A 19008-nucleotide genomic window follows, 5' to 3' on the forward strand; every position below is an offset into this window, starting at 1 on the left:
TTCGTGACGGATCAACAACATAGCTTGCAGATAAAACGCCTGAGTCCAAACCCTTAATCTTTTCCTCAGCTATCTCATCCATCTCCACAGTGACTCAGTAGGTTCTTATCTTTTGTTGTTCAGTTGCTAAGTGATGTCTGACTCCTTGGGACCCTATGAATTGTAGCACATCAGGCTTCCCTGTCCTTCAGTATCTCCCGGAGCTTGCTCAAACTCACGTCCATTGAGTCAATGATGCTATCCAACCACTCATCCTTTGTCATCCCCTTTTCTTCTGCCCTCAATCTTTCCTGTATAAAATGGTGATAATAACCCCTTGTTCAGAAGGTTAGGTAAGACAGGGGATGTGACTAACTTTCTTATGCAGAAAGCTCTTCTGTGATTTTTACCGAGTCAATCAAACTACTCTTAGAAACTATTAACTTGGAGAATAAAATGTATGTTGACAATCAAAAACAAGATGGACCTTTCTGATGTATAATTCTATGAATTTCAACACAGGTGAAGACCAGTACGGCCATCACCACAATCAAGAAACAGGCTACTACCCCTTTGTAATCAAATCCTCCTCTCCCAGCTCTAGGCCCTGGCAACCACTAAACTACTGTCCAACTATGTAATTCTGTCATTTCAAGAATTTTCTATAAATGGAATCAATATATAACTTTTTGGGACTAGCTTCTTTTACTCAGTACAACGCTCTTGCTGTATCTACCCCAGCTGTGGTGTATTTTAGCAGTTCCATTCTTTCTGATTGCTGAATAAGTATTTCATCATTCGAATGTGCCACGCTTTATCCAAACATTCACCACCAAAGGATGGTTTGGGGGGACGTGGGGGTGTCCCAGTTTTTGGTGACTATGTTAGAGATGCTGTCTGTATGTGTACTCACAGGTTTTGGGTGAACCTGTTTTTAATTCAAGTAAATGCCCAAGAGGGTCCCTTTATGCATTTTGAACACTATTCCTGTTTCATTTTAAATAAAAAGCTCACGTTTTACCTCTTTGTAAGTACAACTGCTATTTCAGTACGAACATTCTGAGAGCCATCGCGTCTATAATGGAAGACAACAACAAACTGGTTGTGTTTCAGGAGTGAGTCCTTTACAGTCACTGTGTATTAAGATCAGAATACTGACAGGGACACCAATAAACACACAGCATGAAAAAAAGCCCAGCGGAATGATTCAAAAATGCTATATCTGAAACTCCACTGGAGACTAGGGAACCAAAGACAGGGCAAAGCAAAGGTCAACTCCAAGTACTGAGAGAAAACTGAGGCTCTCACCACGTGCTATCTCTAGGAAAGCTGAAGACTCTGCATGGCGACCCCTCAGTGCAGGGAAAGCACTTCAATTCCTCCAGCTCCATCGGCTCCAGCAGGGTTTCCTACCAGAGCACGGGCACGGTTCCTCTAAGTCAGGTCCGGGACCACGCGCCTCGTCAGAGGCACTCACGCAGTACGTGACTCTGGGGCAAGGACTGGGGCAGTCACTCCCTCAGTGAGAGGTCTGAGAGCTGTCATTTCCGACAGCACACTTCTGTGTGCCATACCACCAACCACATCCATTGATAATTAATCAAGAGCAGACTGTTTGGCCAAGCTATGTGTTACCTGTTCCAGCTGCTTCTGAACCATGCTCTGCTGCTCAGTGACATGCTTGAGCTGCTCGGCGTCCTCCTCCGGGAACTCTCGCCCAGCCTTTTTGGCGGTACGCTGCTTAGCTGAAAGGGCCTTCTTGGATTTCCTGTGTGCGCCGATTTGTTCTTCAAGATATTTCTGCTGCATCTGAAGAAGCTGTTGGGTCTCCTGAAGCCATTCTTCGTACTGTTTACGTTGTGAATCATCTGAGGAAAAAAATTAAAATTCATCTGTGTTAATTTTCTGAAGAGTTCAGTACAAGATACACAAATCCATTTTGTAAGGGAACAGTTTCATCATGACCTTGTCATAGGTATTTTGAAAACATAATACTAAATTTTAGACCATAATGCACCTATAGAGTAGAAGATTTTAGAAAAATATTTAAGAAAACTAAAGAATGCATATTCTTAGGACACAGGCTAACCTCATAAATACTATAAACCCAATCTCTGAGAAGCAGACGACTTATCTGATAGGATACTTTTCATCTACTACATTATTGAAATCTCTGACCCAAAAGCCACTGTTTACTAAAATAAACTCATTTGTATCTGATTATCTCAGCTTTACAGATTTTGAAGAGACGAAGTGAGACACAGCCTGCCAAGGTCCAGGGCGTGGGTCAGGTATCATTTCCCATGCTAATTTTCCTATGTTGATAAGGTTTCCTCTATTTCTAAACAGTGAAAACATGTCCTGAATTAACAGGGAAAGAACCTAGAATGTTTTAGAAATGACCAATATGAAGTCTGTTTTATAAAGGAAATCTGTAAGTTAAAAAAACTGATGATTTTTAAGAATTTTGTCATTTATATTTCTATAAATAAGCCATTAACCAAGTAAAATCTTTTCCACTTGTATGACTGTCATTAATATCTCCCCAAACAGTTGTATTTCTTCATCTTGTAGCAATATTCCTACTTTATTTTTTGAGGGCACTTTACTTCACCGATGCCAAGTTAAGGAAAAAAAAAAAAAAAAGTCATCTTATGTTGTGAAATTCAGAATATACCGTTTTGACTCACTTTAAGACAAAGAAATGAATAAATACAATTCCAAGAAGGACATTAGCTGAAAAATTACATCAATGATTTAACAGAATATCATCATACATTAAGAATCCACCCAAAGTCAATGGGCACAATAAAGCCAGAAAAAGCCAGTTGGTTATAGTAGTTCACTTGTTTTTAAGGCAAATATGTATTCAAATTATAATCATTAATGAAAGGGGAATTTCAAAAGGTTGGACCTTGGGTTTGTTCTTAAACCCAGAAGTTCCGTCCGTGTACGAACTTGAATCTCGTCTACTAAATTTGCAGGGCATTGTTCTAGAACAGGCTTTTTCACAAGATTTCAGAAGTTCTGCTTCTGGTAGAATGAGACCTACCGCAAGGAAAGCCTTTCTGGTTTCTGGAACCAGGAGAGCAGAGGTGAGCAAAATGAAAAATAACGGTGAAAAAAAAGTTAGCTAGACAGTCTGGAGAGTTCAGAAAGGTTCAGTCTGGGGAGAACTTTAAACGCTATCCTGAAGCACCGTGGGACCCCTGAAGGTAACTAGGAGGATGTGGTAGCATTCTGCATCCCTGACTTCACACCATGCTGCTAAACCCGGCTCCTCTTTAAGCACACGCCCTTTGCTGTTCCCATTTGGTGTCCTTGTCACTGACACAGACAGTCATTAGAAAAGAAGTGGTTTTATGCCACAGATTGTAAAGTGCCCAGTCTATATACAAAAATAGCAACACTGAAGAGAACGGGGGAGATGATTTTTCTCTATTAAAATACTCATCTCTAACCATAAGTATTCATGCACAGAAAAAAGAAAAGCAAAGCAATGAAAGACATGCCTTGAGGAAGAGGACCCTAATAGGGCAGCAGTGATGTTTAATAAAAGATTGAGGGCACTTTGACTTCAAATAACACACCTACACTAACTCCAAGATTTTAGAAGAACACAGATATAGTGCAAACCAGCAATCCCCAGAGAACACATAACTGATTAGATTTATACTTACTGACAAAGCCTGGACCAAAATTTGGAGGATTAGGCCTAGAAATCTGATGTGTTATACTGCCATCCTAAAATAAGTAAAATTTACAAATAGGTTTATTCCACATTTCAGTTAAAGGGGGACAAAAACTTAAAAAAAGGAAAAAGAAGTGGAAGGGAAAAAACTTTAATTTCTTATGACATCTTTGCAGCTTTCATTTTGATAAAAAGTAGAATGAATTTTGTGGTGACAACCTACTTTTTGAAAATTTTAAACTACTTCTCAACTGTTATATTTGCTAGGTCTCAGTTGTAAAACAATTATTTTTGAACTAAGAGGTTATTCATCAAAAATATGATAGTAGGGCAAATCAAATAGTACTTAGCTAAAGATTCACATAAAACCCTACTTTGTGATCAAATCTAGCTGGTTTCTTCAGCAACTAAGACATAGAAACATGGGTTCCAGATTTACTAAATTCCACTTCACAAAGTTATTTATAAACGAGAACCAGTATCTCTAACAGGCACAAATAATAAAACAAATATGCATTAAATATTACTCTCATTTTCTAGTTGCATGTCATTTTTCCCAGGGAGATTGAATAAATAGTTATCATCTCACAATTCCCTGGTAACAATCTGATAAATAAAATTAACTTTGAAAAAGCATTTACTGAGTTTTCACAAATTCTGTTAGACATGAGCTGTAGACAAACGACAACAAATACCAGCACTCAGAATGCACTAAATGTAAACCATAAAATCCTGCAAAGCAGGTGGGGTAACAGTCAACAGATCAGAAAACGGAGGCTAAAAAGTCTGCCCCCAAATCCTAATAAACTCAGAGTGGAAATCAGATTAAACTCAGCTATGAAGCCTATGTTTCTTCAACAGTGTCAGATGGCTCTTTTTAAATGAAAATATAATTATCAGCATAATAAATCTAAAGCAGGGCAAAAAGAAAGTGCCCAAAAGACATGTAGAAAGTAGGTAGCTTGCTTTCTTTCTTTTTTTTTCCCCTAGGCAGAACTTGGTGAAAAGAAAAACTGAAAACACAATATAAAGTATACTTCTAACTTTCCTGGACATCACTTGACACTAAATATTTACACTTAAAGCTGATTATTGTGAATGTTAAGTACTTCAAAAAATAATAAGGAATAAATAGCAGCACGTGACTGTATCTAAATAAAATGATTATAATCATTGTTTTCTGCAATCTGTAGCAGTTTGACATTTAAATGTAATGAGTGAATTCTAAAATGCTGGACGTGAAAACGTCTCCGTGGAGTTAAAAGTAAATGAAACCAAACCCTAAAGACCCTAAGCACCTGGCTTCCCTCCAAGTGACCTACCCTTAAACATACAGACAGACCCTTCTCAGAAACTGCCAACGTTTTGACCTTAACTTGTCTTGCCCTTAAAAAAAAAACAGTTAAATATCTTATTTCTGCCGAGCCGGTAACACAGTGTGGCAGTGTTCTAGAACTTGTCCTGTTTCCTACAAGTGGCCTCGCTGTGAAGACTAGGAGACACACAGGGAAAGGCACTGGAGTTCGAGAGTGACGAGTGACAGGCGGCAATACCTGAGCAACGGCCTGTGGCAGGAGGGTCTGGCCGTCCCCACTCTGTGTCCCGGTCAGTGCCTGGCCCATGAAGGGGAACCTGTAGAAAGAATAACTGAGCATCAAAGAAATATTTGGAACTAACATCACCTTTACGTACTTAACCATTTTCTCTTCCAGGGAAGGAGGAGTAATGGCAATGTGTGTCTTGTCAAAAACACTCAGGCCCTGTATTTTTGTGCCCCAACCTACTATACGACTCTGTGGAATGCAAATTCTTCCTGCTCGTGTTACTTATGATGAAAGGGAAGATCCAGAGAGATTAACTTTCCCCACAGGGACTAGCATGGTTGCATTGCCTGTGAGGCTGTCTCAGAGGGTCCACTCTATTATGTGCCTCATTATACATTAAAATTAATTCAAATCTTTTAGAAAATAATGAAGGCATAGTTTTCTTAGAATTTATGTAATCAAGCTGTTATTCTGATCTTTATTTAAAACAAAAGATGTATCTCAATTATTAAGAAGCTTCATATATCTTTATGCCTAAAAGTTAGAGCAAATCAAAAACTGGTCAGACCAAGAAAAAGTCTAGATGGTTAAAAGTATCTGGCAAAGTTAAAAGTTAAAAGTATCTGGCAAAACATTACTTATTCTAGTTAAAAAACTTCAGAAAACACTGCATGTAGAGTTACCAAATGCATCAACGTATATCTTCCAAATTATTTATCGAACATTATAATTAATGTCTAAGTAGATAATTATGCCTAACATTATAATTAATGTCTAAGCAGAATTTGGAACACATGCTTTTTAATTTTTTTACTCAGCTTTTTGATTCATCTGTTGCCCCCTGGCCCCACTACAGCCTGGGGTGGAATGGTCTCTCAATCCGCTGAGCTGTCCATCACCCTCGGTCAACTTATGCCACCATGTGGAGGAGGGACCATCATCTCTGCCTCTTCAAAGATCTCAGCAGAAGCACTAACAAGTCGCCAGGTGACTAACACATCAGTGTATCTAAGTGGTAGAGACCTGATGCTGAAGGAGCAAGGGTTTCGAATCTCAGGTCTGTATTTTAAAGTAAGTGCAGAATTAAATTTCCTTCTATTTTGACTACAGGCAGCAAACTACAGTATTATCAGCAGTACTGTGACTTTTCACAAACAGAACTTGTTATTTTCATGGCAAAAGTTGTTGCACAAACCCAATCAGTCATTTAGGTTCATCACACCATTCTTTTGAAGTTACGGTAGTTATTAGACCTATTGCCAAATTTGTTCGTGTATTAGAGAAGCACATATACTGTAACTTTCACATTTAAATAGCTGTATTTCAAATATAATTGATCTCCTCTGTAATATTATGTTTTTGGTTTGGCATTAAAATATTCTGAGGAGTTCAAAGGCTTTACTGGAATGTCAAAAAAGTCCACGACATAAAAAAGTTAAGAACCCTCATGACAAAGTGTTCACAGAAGTTGTGCATATAAGTCATTACAGTCTCTTCTTTGATCTCAACAATGCTTCTCAACCATTTCCAAAGTATCCAACAAAGCACCTTTGAAGAACTGTGTTTAAATTCATGTAGACTTCATATTCAATTCCAGGATCATCCACACTCAACAAGCAATTAGGCTAAATTGAGGCTCTATGCCTACTCTATGGACAGAGGTTCTCAAACAGCAATTTACAAAAGAACCACCCATGGCGCGCGCTAAAACTACAAGCACCACCTCCAGATCCTCTGATTCAGTATGTCTGCGGTTGAGGAAAGGAACCTACATTTTTTAAAAAAGCTACCACATAAATTCTGAAGATGGTCCACAATCAGAACTTAAGAAACACTGCCTGTTGTTATTTAACACCCCTTTGGGGGGTGTAAATAATTTCAGAAATTCAGAGAGTCGAGTAACTCATAATCTTCTCTAATGTATAATTTTCACATTTTTTCCTATTAATAGTGAAAAGGCTTATAAAGTTTCAAAGTGCTAACTCTCATATGTCCTCTGATGGAATAAAAAACCTTCAGATTAACACACTATCTTCTGTTCTCAGCACAGAACAGTTTAATGTCTGTTTTCCTGCTCACCCTTGCCTACTGAGGATGAAGCATGTCCCAAGCAGTTTTTGGTCAGCATTACCTACTCCAAAGTATTTAAATGAGCATGTACTTAAATATGTTGAATTTCCTGCTTAGTCAAGTCAATCTTGCAAACCATTCTATGATGCTTTATTATGTTTACCCTGAAATGAATGAAAATTCAATCTCTACATTCGTACAGCATTTTGATCATATTCAGCTGACATCACAACCAATCGGAATAATTACTGTTCATTCCTAGAATACAAGTTTTGAGTCACTATATGCTCCTTCTAGTAACTGGTAATAATTTCATGCACTTTTGACGCACAGTAACAATGAGAAACATCTTTACCTACCTGTTCATAACCATTGGTGGCATGCCCATATTGTTTTGTGCCATTACTTTATTTATGCCCTTAAGGGCCACCATTTTGGCTTTCATTATAGGATCTGTAATTGCATCAAAATCTAAAGAAGAAACACATTTTAAAGTTACTTATTTCACAGTACTTTGTTCAAGTGACACTAAGAAGTAAGGTAACTGTCAGAAACATTACATAACTTAGACTCTTATTCCTCATTATTTAATAATCACTATTACAGGTCTCTATACTAGGTAAAAAATTATGAGAACCTCATCCTGAATTTACTCCCATCTAAGTGATCAACAAACACATTTAATACCTTAGTCCTGCAAGAATCTAAACAAGATATTTGTTAAATACTGGCATAAGGGAAATGATAGCAGTAACCTAAAGTGATGCAATTCCATTCACCTAAACTTTCACAAGGCTCAGCAGAATGTTCCACCATCATGAGGATCTGCACTTATTACAAATACTAAGGAATATTGCTAAACTGGTTATTACTCAAGAGAAAAATGTATCAAGTTCTTACAATAAGGATAGGTTAAGGGAAAAGACCTCTTTGCATATAGAAATGGGCTAAAATGATAGAACTGGTAATGAATGTAGGACAGAAGGTCAATTTTATTGTTTAGAAAAAGAAGCATTCAAAAGAAAAGAAAGGATTCCTTGGACACGTGTCCTTTGATCGCTAGTTCTTTCTCTTAGAGGCACTCAGGCATTTTTAGAGCATTGCTGTTTTTTTGGGGGGGAGAGAATGTTCCCCCAAATTAGTAAAGCTATTGAAATAAGTTAAAGAGCTTTATATGACTAAAAGAACTGCCAAGCATTCATTGTACAAGTGAGAAGTTTACTCCTAGCATAATTTCTTTAAATTCACCTTTCAATGACTGAAAATACCTGGCAATAATGGTTAGAAGGAAGGAACCAAAAAAGATTTATTTCTATTAAGTCATCCCATAAAAAATAGAATTGAGAACATCTGAAACTCCCAAGAGTTTAATTTCTTGATTTGCTGGGGAGGAACCTTAAAACTCTTGGTTTCATCTCAAAACTGAAGAAGGAACAGAAATACAACCCTCAGTACTCTAGTCCACATGTAATTTTAATACAGAAAAAAGCTTGTAAGCATACCGCATTCCACCCAAAGCCCACGGTAATTATTTCTGAAACTCGGAGGAACTCCTACCGATATTAGGGAAGAATGGCTCAGACCGCTGACGGATCATGGCCTGCATCTGTCTCTGCTGCTGCTGTTCTTGTCTCTCTTGATCCAAAAGATCCTGTAGAAGTAGCGGCTGCTCCTCCAGAAGAAGAGGCCTCTCTCTGCTCTGCGGGGCTAACGTCTGAGGGATCATTAGCTGCTGGGCTCCAGACATGCCACTGGTCCCAGGCTGACTCGTCAGGGGCACAGGCTGACTGGCAGGTTTGCCTGTCCCAAAACTGTGGTTTACTGGCGGCTGACCCTGAATGAAGCCTGGGTTTACCTGCACACCCTGAGGGAAAGCATGGTTTAGTCGAGGGACTACTGCCACGTTAGAATTAATGGTATTATCCAAAACATGACCAGGCGGTGTCATCAGAGGGGGAGGCAAACTTGACACATGGCCGGATGGGGAGGCTGGCAAAGTTGGTGCTGGAGATGCCAACGGCCTCATGTCTGCAGTATCAGGTTTTTCGTTAGCAAGTAAACTTGAGAGAACTGGAGTTGGCCCAGGGACGCCGCACGGGGTGACGGCATCCTCAGCAGGCAGCTGAGGGGCCCCACGAGCCGCAGCGGGGTTGGAGCCAGGCGTTTCTTGGGTAGCCCTCTTCTCCAGCAGGTCTGCATCGCAGGGCTGCACAAGAGCCTTGTCCCCGTCAGTCCTGTCCAGAGGGGCAGAGGCCGGCGGGCAGGGGGGGTCAACGGTATCTTTACCCTCCTCACTTTTCTCACTTTCACATTTGGCTTCCCCTTTAGAATCTGGAGACAGTACTTCCGTTTTTATCTCGCTGCTGACAGTGGATTTTTTCCAAGGAGAAGGCTTATCAGAAGGAACCACACTTTTGTTGTCTTGCTCCTTTTTTTCGGGTTCAACAGATACACATTGATTATCTAACTTGTCATCAATTGGGACACTGAGGTCCAGTTCCTCATTGAACATGCTTTTTTTGTCTCCCAGGTCAAGTTCCGGGTCTGTATAGGCGATGATATCGAACTCTCCTGACCGTAAAAGGTCATCCAGGTTGGGGTCATTAGCTTCCAAATTCCCCAGAGTATCCAATTCGTCCCCCTTGCCGTCCTCTGTATCCAGGTTTAAATTTTCAAGATCCTCGTCATCTAAGTCTTTGACTTCAACCCCTTCGAGGTCTTTAACATCGAGTTCTTTGACAGATGGGTCATCAGAATCAAGCTTTTCTTCGAGACCATCAGAAGGCTGGGCAGTTATCTGTAAATTTTCAGATGTCATTTCAGCTGGCACAGAGGCTGACAAAGGGGCCTCTGAGAACTCACCACCCAAGGGATGACTCAGAGACCTCATGACCACAGCAGACGAATGGACAGCATGGCTCTGCTCTTGCTGAGATGGTGGCACTTGCTCCAAACTTGGGTGCATGGGCAGCTGATGAGGGAGACCTTGGGAGGGTCGTCTCATGGGGTCTGGGTGTCTGGGGCCTGGGAAGTCCGGCCGGGGAATGAAGCTTCCATGGCGGGGATGGGAGGGTGCCTCAATGATGTTGCTAGGAGCAGCAGGGAAGGGCAGCCGGGGCCTCCCGTCCGGGGCCCGGTGCCTCAGCTCAATGAAGGCCTGGCCCAGTATGTTATGCTGCTGAACTGGCAGGCTCTGTGCTGGAAAATGTGCAGGAAGTCCACCGGGATTATTCATTGGTGAGTTATTTAAAGGCCTGGGCATATCTACAGATAGAGACCTTCTGAGCTGTGGAGGAACTCCAGATCCTTGCATTTGTGGAGGAGGTACAAGGAAGCGTTCCTGACCTGACAAGGTGCCATGACCACCCCCTGGAAATCCAAACCTAAAAGAAGAAATAAACAACACAGATCATTAACATAAAGCATTGTACTGAATTCAGAGTTAGGTTGATAAAAAGGAAGCGTTTTAGATTAAATACTGATAGGACTTCCCTGGTGGCTCAGATGGTAAAGAACCTGTCTGCAATGTGGGAGACCCGGGTTCGATCCCTGGCTTGGGAAGATCCTCTGGAGAAGGAAATGGCAACCCAGTTCCTTCAGCACTTTTGTACTTCAGTACTTTTGCCAGGAAAATCCCATGGACAGAGGAGCCTGGTGGGCTGCAGTCCATGAGCTCACAAAGAGTCAGACATGACCGAGTAAGTGCACAAAATGTTGCCAAATGTAATAATGACTTAGTAAAAACAAAATTATCACCATTAGAAAGTATTTATAAAGAATCTATATGAACATAAACTTTTGCCAAATACTCGACAGTAAATACCATACCTGAGCTCTGATGACATCTAACAGACACCATAAACAAAGACAAAGGAAAACAAACAAGCAGATGGAATCGGCTGTTTACAAATCAGCATTACTACTGGAGTTGCAAAGGCAGCTATGATATGAAGGAAGCTGTTTTAGGGGGACGCTTGAATAGGAGGTCTAATGAATTTTACCAGAGACTTCAGGTCTCTGCATATAAGAAAACAAAGGCATGATGACTGGACAGATTAACCTGTTTGCTCAAAGAATGAGAACCAGGGGTAGTAGGACAAGAATGATAGGCATTATCTGTAAAGACTCAGTGAATGAATGAATTACGGAAAAACTTTTATTTATATTGTACCTCATCCTAGAAAGAAAGAAAGGCAAGTTACAAACAAATATGGGTTTTCCAGGTGGTGCTAGTGGCAAAGAACACGCTTGTCAATGCAGAAGACTTAATAAAGAGACACTGGTTCCAACCCTGGGTTGGGAAGATCCCCTGGAGGAAGGCATGGCAACCTACTCCAGTATTCTCGCCTGGAGAACCTCACGGACAGAGGAGCCTGGCGGGCTACAGTCCATGGGGACTGAAGCCACTTAACACGTACAAATAAATATAAACAGAGAAACAGGCATAAAGTAAGGAGAAAGAAAAAAGAAAAACAAGGCGAAGACTTTAACATGAAGGTAAGTATTAGACTAAAAGATATACCTGATAAAACGAAGAGCATGTGTTAAAGAAATGCCTCCTCATTACAACTCAGGCCCACATTTGGCTTTGACCATTCTACTAGCCATTTCAAAAGAGAAAACCACTAATTTTACAACCCTATTTCATTCATGAGAAGTTCCTACAGGAAACCATCCTTCTGATTTGGAAATTTCCATGAATATTTACAGTGTAAATTAAAATTAAAAATCTAAGAAGAAAATAATTCACATCACATACTGGACTGAATATGGCAGTAACGTTAGAGATTTGACTAGTATGACCAACAGTACCACTGTGGCTGCAACGTAATGCTAGTACAGTCGGTATTTAATGACAGAGGCAATGTCTTTAGTCTGTAGAGCACTTAGAGTTTACAAAACATCTATGGCCTCTCATCAGTGGAAAATAACATTGGTTTTATCTCAAAGGAATCAAGGAGTAAAACTGAGCAACGAGGTCGTGATGAAGAGTCATGTCAAAGAATACATGAATGTACAAAATGCCGAATCACGCTGCAGTACACCTAAAACTACGCAGCACTGCGAATTAACCACACTTCAATTAAAAAGGGCAAGAAGAAGTCCTTTCAGTCGGGCATCCCCTTCTGTTGGCAGTTTACTCTGGCGTGAAACGGAAAGCCTTACCTGAATCCATGTGGCCTCATCCCCATACCGCTGACGTCAGGATAGACTCCACGGGCCTCCTTCGGGAAAACGGTGTATCGAGGTCCCAGAGGAGGGACCATGGGAGACCTGATGCTCCCAGGGTATGGGGGTGGAGGCCGGGCAAACGCCTGGCCGACGCTCTCTGGCTGCCAGTGTGGCGGGGGCCCCGGGTGGGGCACTGCTCCTGGGTCCTGGGTCCCCTTCTCCTGCCGACCAGCCATCTTCTTCTGCTGCTGCTGCTGGAGGATGATCTCACGGAGCTTCTGTCGCTGGATGTAAGGAAACACAAGGTGACTGGGACTTCTGCTGACCCGTGCCTTTTTCAGCCTCAATGATTCTAATACTCCACTATGGTACTATTTGAATCTTAGTATTTCAAAGTATGATAAAACATGAGTTACACTTAAATAGTCAATAGGTTTTAAAACATAAACATGATTTGGGTCCTTTTCCTTGCCATATAACCACCACAGAACTGAAGCTTTCATATTTAAGAATTCCCCTACAAACTCATGAAGACTGAAATTAGATAAAAGAGTAAGTCCAATTCACTGGTGTTGATTCTACCAATTTCACTTTTCTTTGCAGTATGACAAATTCTACTGAAAAGATCGGCTTTAACATCTGTATATAAGTTACTTGATAAAACAGCTTTCTCAAATAATACATCTAAGACAACTAAGAAGATTCAAGCTGTTTACCTGTCTCAATTTCTCTGTATCAGCCTGGGACATGTTGACAGTGCTCTGTGTGTCAGTGACCCCTGAGGTGGGTACGGGTCCGGGAAGCTGGGAGACGCCGGAGAACTGCTGGCCTTGCGGAGTCATGGGCGCGTTGGAAGGTGCCCCAAAGCTTCCCTCAGACCCAGGCCGTGGCTGATCAGCAACATCATGGGCAACCTGACTTGTTCCAAAAGCATCAGGCTGCGGTCTTGGAGTCATGGGAGGCTGATCGTAGGGGTCACGGGGAGCAGATGGGGAAACACGGCTAAAAGTGTCTGAAAGACCAGGACCAGGCGGCCGGGGAGTCTGGGAACAAGCATCAGGCGGCCTTACCAGAGGGCCAGGTAAGGCTGCTCCTCGAGTATGTGCTTGCAGGAAAGGATCCTGGTTTGGCATGAGGGCTGGTCTTGTTGAAGACCTAGTAAAACCCTCTGAAATCCTTGGCCGTGGTGCTGCTGGTGTTTGTGAGTAAGGAACAGACATTCCAGGTCTTGGCGTTCCAGGAGGATGAGCATATGGGTCAGAATGCCTCTGACTGGCTGCAGATGTAGCAAATAAGTCTGCTTGTGCAGATGGCCGTGGGGTTGGCGGCTGCTGACTATATGGATCCATTGTGGTAGGCCGGGGAGTTCCAGGAGGTTGAGAATAGGGGTCTGGATTGGAGCGAGATGTTCCTGGGGGCTGGGAATAGGAATCTACAACAGGTCGTGGAGTTCCTGGAGGCTGGGAATACGGGTCCTGAGATGTTGGCCTTGATATGGGTCCAGGCTGGGGAAAAGCCCTCGAGGGATGGGAGAAAGATTCATTCATTGCTGGATGTGGGGTGAGGAGAGGCTGGCTATAGGGATCACTGGACTGGTTATGAGAAAAGCCGTCTACAGGTCGTGGTGTCAACGCGGGCCTTTCGTAAGGGTCGATGGACAATCGCCTTGGTGCCTGGGACACTGGCCCATAAGGGTCCTGGGAGGGAGGAGGGGGCTGCATCGGAGCTTTAAAAGGGCCGGGACCACCATCGAGAGGAGCAGGTGTCAACAAGGGTCGAGCATACGGGTCAGGGATCCGCTGTCTCTGAAACGCATCTGCCCGAGATGGTTTGGGGAAGTGGTCACTGGTGCCAGGGGCGAGAGGGCCTTGTGAGGTCTGCTCAGAAACGGCAGGAGACCGGGGCAGGCCAAGGGGCTTGGGAAATGGCTCTGTCATCACAGGCCGAGGGGTGTCTGGAGGCTTTGCATAGGGGTCACTGCCTGCCGCAGAGGCGGTGCATGCCTCTCGGACCGGGGACGGCCGGTTGGCCGCGGCCTCGCCCATCTGAGGCGGCCTGGAGCCCGACGCCAGCGGCCCACAGCTCTCTGCAAGCGCGGAGTTTCTTCTGGGAAAGCCGTGGCCCCCGGGAGGCGGCCGTGGGGTACCCACCATTTTTGCGTAAGGGTCCACTGGAGACGGGGGTCGGGAGTTAGACGATCCAGGAGAAAACACCTGTGGGGACGGGGGCTGAGAAGGCTGAGCCTGAGACAGACTCTCTTGCACGGACAGCCGCGAGGGTGCCGGGGGAGGCGGGGGAGCTTGTGGCTTCACAAACACGTCATCTGAGGAGGCGGGAGCGGGGGTGCTGGGCAGCGGCTTTGTAAACAGGTCCTTGTGGAATGACTGGGCGGGAGACAGACTTCCATTGCCGGGCTGCGGGGTCAGGGGACTCTGGATCCCACTACTGGGCGTGTCAGAGCCGGACTGGCCCATCGCAGGCTGAGCGCCGAACTGCTGTTGCTGCTGCTGCTGCTGCTCGCTCTTCACCTGCTCCAGCTTCTGCGTGGCTTCGATCTTAGCCTGCTGCTTGCTTTTCTGACGCATTTGCTGTTGAAACAGGAAAACAAGCCTATGTTTAAGGAAGAATATAGCACCCCCGTGGGGTGAGGCGGGGGCAACAGAAAATGTGTTTGCTGTCATCAGTTTCCAGATTGCTCCTGTATTAAATTATAAATTCCTAAAGAGGGGAGAGAGCTATTCACCCGAGCATACCTAATGTCCACAAAAGTATATTGCTTATAGTATTTACTATAACTTCCCAAAGTTAACATAAATGTATTTTACTGAAAAAAGGAAAGCCTATTTTTAATCAGATTTTTATATTCTAGAAAGAACTGTATCTGAAATGATGACATAAATAGCTCTTTTCTCAAAAACCAAAAAACCAACTTAAAAAGTCAATTCTTAAAAATAAACCCCAAAGACACACACCTGTCTGAACTTCCATTCCTGTTCATGTTCCGATTCTCTTTGCTTTAGTGGATCTTTAAAAAGATCCGAATCTATGCGAGAGCTGGGATCGATGCTGTCTTGCTGTTGCTGCCTTTTCATGGAATCATTTGACATCTGTACTTTATTAATGCGTAAAGCAGCTCTGTTATCTCTGGCTTTTTGCTTTGAAAAAAGGAGAAGAAGATTATCTCCCAGTGTATGTTAAAACTAGAAAAACTATGAAAAACTTTATCATACCAAAGCAAGAAAATATCAGGTTAAATAGTTGAAATATTATCCTTGAGAACTTACAGCCTCTTACATGAAAAGACAGACGCTACCCCAAATTCCCCTTTCATAAGGCATGTTTCCATTGAGGACTTACTTCCATCTATTTGAACAAGGTTAGAGAACCCAGGTGTAATCTAACATTTTTCAATCCTAATTCTGGTAAGAAACTCCTCAAAAAAGGAAAGATTAATACCTCTCTCAATGTACAGAAAAGGAGAATACCAACAGAATTCTCCAAATCTAGAATCAGGAATTTGAAGCTTAACATTCAAAAATAAACAAATAAAAAACCCACCATTGAGAAACATTAAAAATACCCTGCCATTACCTCTACCAGTCAAGGGAAAACAAAGAATCATAAACACATTCCCCAAAACAGAAATGTTTTGCTTTATCCAAGCAGTCAATATCACTGACAATACATATGCTGAAGATCAAAGTAGAAAGTAGCTGCATATTTTTCAAAACAATAATGTAGATTTAAAATGCTTTAAAATGAAAGCAAAGATTTGGATAGAGTTGACAGTCTTAACTTGGCTCTTTGGGAGAAAATAATTCACTATCTGAACGGTGAATCTTACAAAACACCCTAATAATTCCTGGCAAAGCCCATATTTCAAAAACTCCTTCACAGTGTCCAGATATGTCTCTTTTAAGATACACAAAGATTCTCTACTAAACTTAATACAAAAAGGGCTTATTGTGGAAATAACTGAGGCACATTAATGCAGTTGCAAAAGTTCATACTTTTCTGAAGTGATGAAACAATTTAAAAGTGAAATGAGTTAGCCATGCTCTCAGAATAAGTGACTTCAATCTTCAACATGCTGGTTCTGTTCACCAGCTTGTGAAAATGTGAGGAAATCACTATAAGACAAAGCTGGTTATTAGGTGTACACGTATTCAACATAGGTTTTTTCTGCAATGGAAAATTTTTTTTATTAAACTAAGACAATGAGAGTGAGGTTCAAGTGTTGTGTTGAAGGATGTAACACACAGGAGCTCTGTAAATACCACATATGGTGCTCTCTCCTGTGAACTTGCTTTTCTCCACAACTTGGCAATTTGCTTCACTCTAGTCGTCCAGTCTGCAACAAAAGCACAGAGCATACACACTTACAGAGCCACAACAATGGCGTGTCTTAATAAAACAGTTGGTAAACTACTAACGGTTAAATCTGGCTTGTCCATGTTTTCTTAAGTGAATAGTCCTATATTTAGTTCTCTGTACACTACTGAGCTCCTGGTACACAACAGGCCAAACATACCTCTGAATGTAGTGCTGCCTCACTAACAATCTCACTTGCAGAGCTGAAGTTTTTACACCAAAGTTATAAGCAGCCAAGATAAAGTTAAGCCAAATATAATAAATTCCCTCAACTATGTAAGATGCTAGCAGAATCAAAGCTACAAGTTTTGGAAAACATCTATGCATGAGATAAGTCTATCATGTTGACCAAAAGGAAGTAACCAGTATTAAAAATAAGCATCAGTATTTGCTCACAACAAAGACAGGAGAAAGCAGTGATTTACACCTGTGTCAGGACAGGACTGAAACTGAAGTTTGGGTGAGATCAACAGTCAGCAATACATGTACAAATGGTTCTGTCTATATTTAGAAAAAGAGCTTCAACAAAGCCAGTGACAAAGGCAATCAGCTGAGAGGCCAACAGCTGTAACATGATATTTCATGAGTTCTAGAATCGCACGGTACATCTATTAAAGGAAATTACTTTTAAAAAAGAAAACCTATAGCATCAATCTAAAGACAATTTACACTGACGTTTTAAGTGACTTAACAGACCTTTCTAAGCAGCAAAAGAAGTGTAATTAAAAAAAAAAATACTTGAAGAATGTGTATATTGCTTTAACATTAAACCATTGATTTATCAGCATTAAACCACTGATTTCTATTGTTAGATAACGTAGCATTTATTTCTATACATGATGAATAAAGTACTACAAGGCATCCAAATCAAAAAGGCACATAAAAGACAGGGATCATCCATAAGAAAATCCACTTCTAGGTACCCTTCTAGTAATCTAAAAGCGCCGTTATGTTGACAGCTGGGAAACTATTTCAAGACAGAGCTTAAATGTCCTTTTCAAATGCTGGTTTGTCTTGCAACATTAACTCAAGATAATAAATCAGCATTTGCTTACAAATATTCTGTCAGTGACATTTCGTTAATCCAAATGTTTCGTCCTTCAGTTAATAAGAATGTTCAAAAAATGGTAACACCGCACCATCTGCTTTTTTTAAACAGGTTGGAAAGTTGGGAAGAAGGGGAAATAATGAGTTAGTTTCCATGTGAATAATACTTGGAACTGGGTATAATTTAGCCTAACTTAATACTTCTGATTAGATAATAAATTTCTATTCTAGGAATTTTTTTTTTTTTAAGAAATACACATGTAACACAATACTGACTTCCACCTATTTAAGAAGACTGCTAAGAGCTAAAATCGTTTCATTAACTGAAATTAACTCTGAGGAAATATGCAAATAGGTACAGGGCTTAGGATGAAGAAAATGCAAGGTGTCTCTAGGTATCTAGGGAATCTTCACGATGTGCAATCATACTAGGTAAGAACTGATGACGACACTGGGCCCTCTAGTGCAGGGAAGCAAAACCCCAACAGCCTGTCAGCACCCGTGTGGGAAGGCCAGTCAAACGGAAAGCAGTGGCACACCCAGCACTTACCCGGGAACTCTTCCTTCAGGTTGGGGAAATTGATATTCGTGTAGAGGACTGGAGCTACCGTTGCCATTTCACCCAGGGCCTCCTCCTTCTCCCACTTCAGCGTGCTCCTCTGGGCATTTGACAGCGTGTCATTTTCTCCCTCCACAGGGGGAGCCGATGTCGTCCATGAGTTGCTAGGATCACCGGCCATTGGATTAAATGCCGGATTTTTATCCCTGCCAAATGATAAACAATTTTACTTCATAAACACAGAATAGTTTTCTAAGTACTATGGTCAAGTACACTTTCTTTAAACCCATAGCTACAATGTTTGATGGGTTTTAGCAAAAATCACCATGATTTTAAGACACTAACACTGGTCACAGTAAGTCAGACAGATAAATACCTATATAACAGAAATGACTTATGTTTCCACATAAAGTCAAGGCTTTCAAATACCTGGCATCGGCATAGGGGGATTGCGCTACGGCAGGGAAAGTTGCCAGTCCACTTCCAGGAGGTAAAGAATTGTGCGGGAGGTGAGGACTGGGTCCAATGAGGCCGTTCATGAGTGGCATCCGTGAAAAAACATCTTCAAAGAAGAA

General features: G+C 41.8%; 1 protein-coding gene across 17 annotated transcripts in view; it reads right to left on the reverse strand.

Annotated features, from left to right (window-relative positions):
• KMT2C (lysine methyltransferase 2C) overlaps nt 1-19008 on the reverse strand; it is a 254607-nt gene that overhangs the window by 27665 nt on the left and 207934 nt on the right. For all 17 annotated transcript variants that reach the window (XR_009696784.1, XR_009696785.1, XM_061166176.1 and 14 more), the window contains 11 exons: nt 18863-18995; nt 18425-18639; nt 16734-16807; nt 15429-15611; nt 13173-15044; nt 12451-12740; nt 8842-10667; nt 7644-7755; nt 5224-5302; nt 3660-3723; nt 1615-1847 (listed from right to left, as the gene is read on the reverse strand). Coding sequence is in view for 15 of the 17 variants with exons in the window: in XM_061166176.1 (XP_061022159.1) it covers nt 1615-1847; nt 3660-3723; nt 5224-5302; nt 7644-7755; nt 8842-10667; nt 12451-12740; nt 13173-15044; nt 15429-15611; nt 16734-16807; nt 18425-18639; nt 18863-18995 (5081 nt within the window). In the remaining 2 variants the exon portion in view is untranslated. The remainder of the gene's footprint in view (nt 1-1614; nt 1848-3659; nt 3724-5223; nt 5303-7643; nt 7756-8841; nt 10668-12450; nt 12741-13172; nt 15045-15428; nt 15612-16733; nt 16808-18424; nt 18640-18862; nt 18996-19008) is intronic.

This window comes from Dama dama, chromosome 18 (assembly GCF_033118175.1).
Source record: "Dama dama isolate Ldn47 chromosome 18, ASM3311817v1, whole genome shotgun sequence".
Taxonomy (NCBI): Eukaryota; Metazoa; Chordata; class Mammalia; order Artiodactyla; family Cervidae; genus Dama; species Dama dama.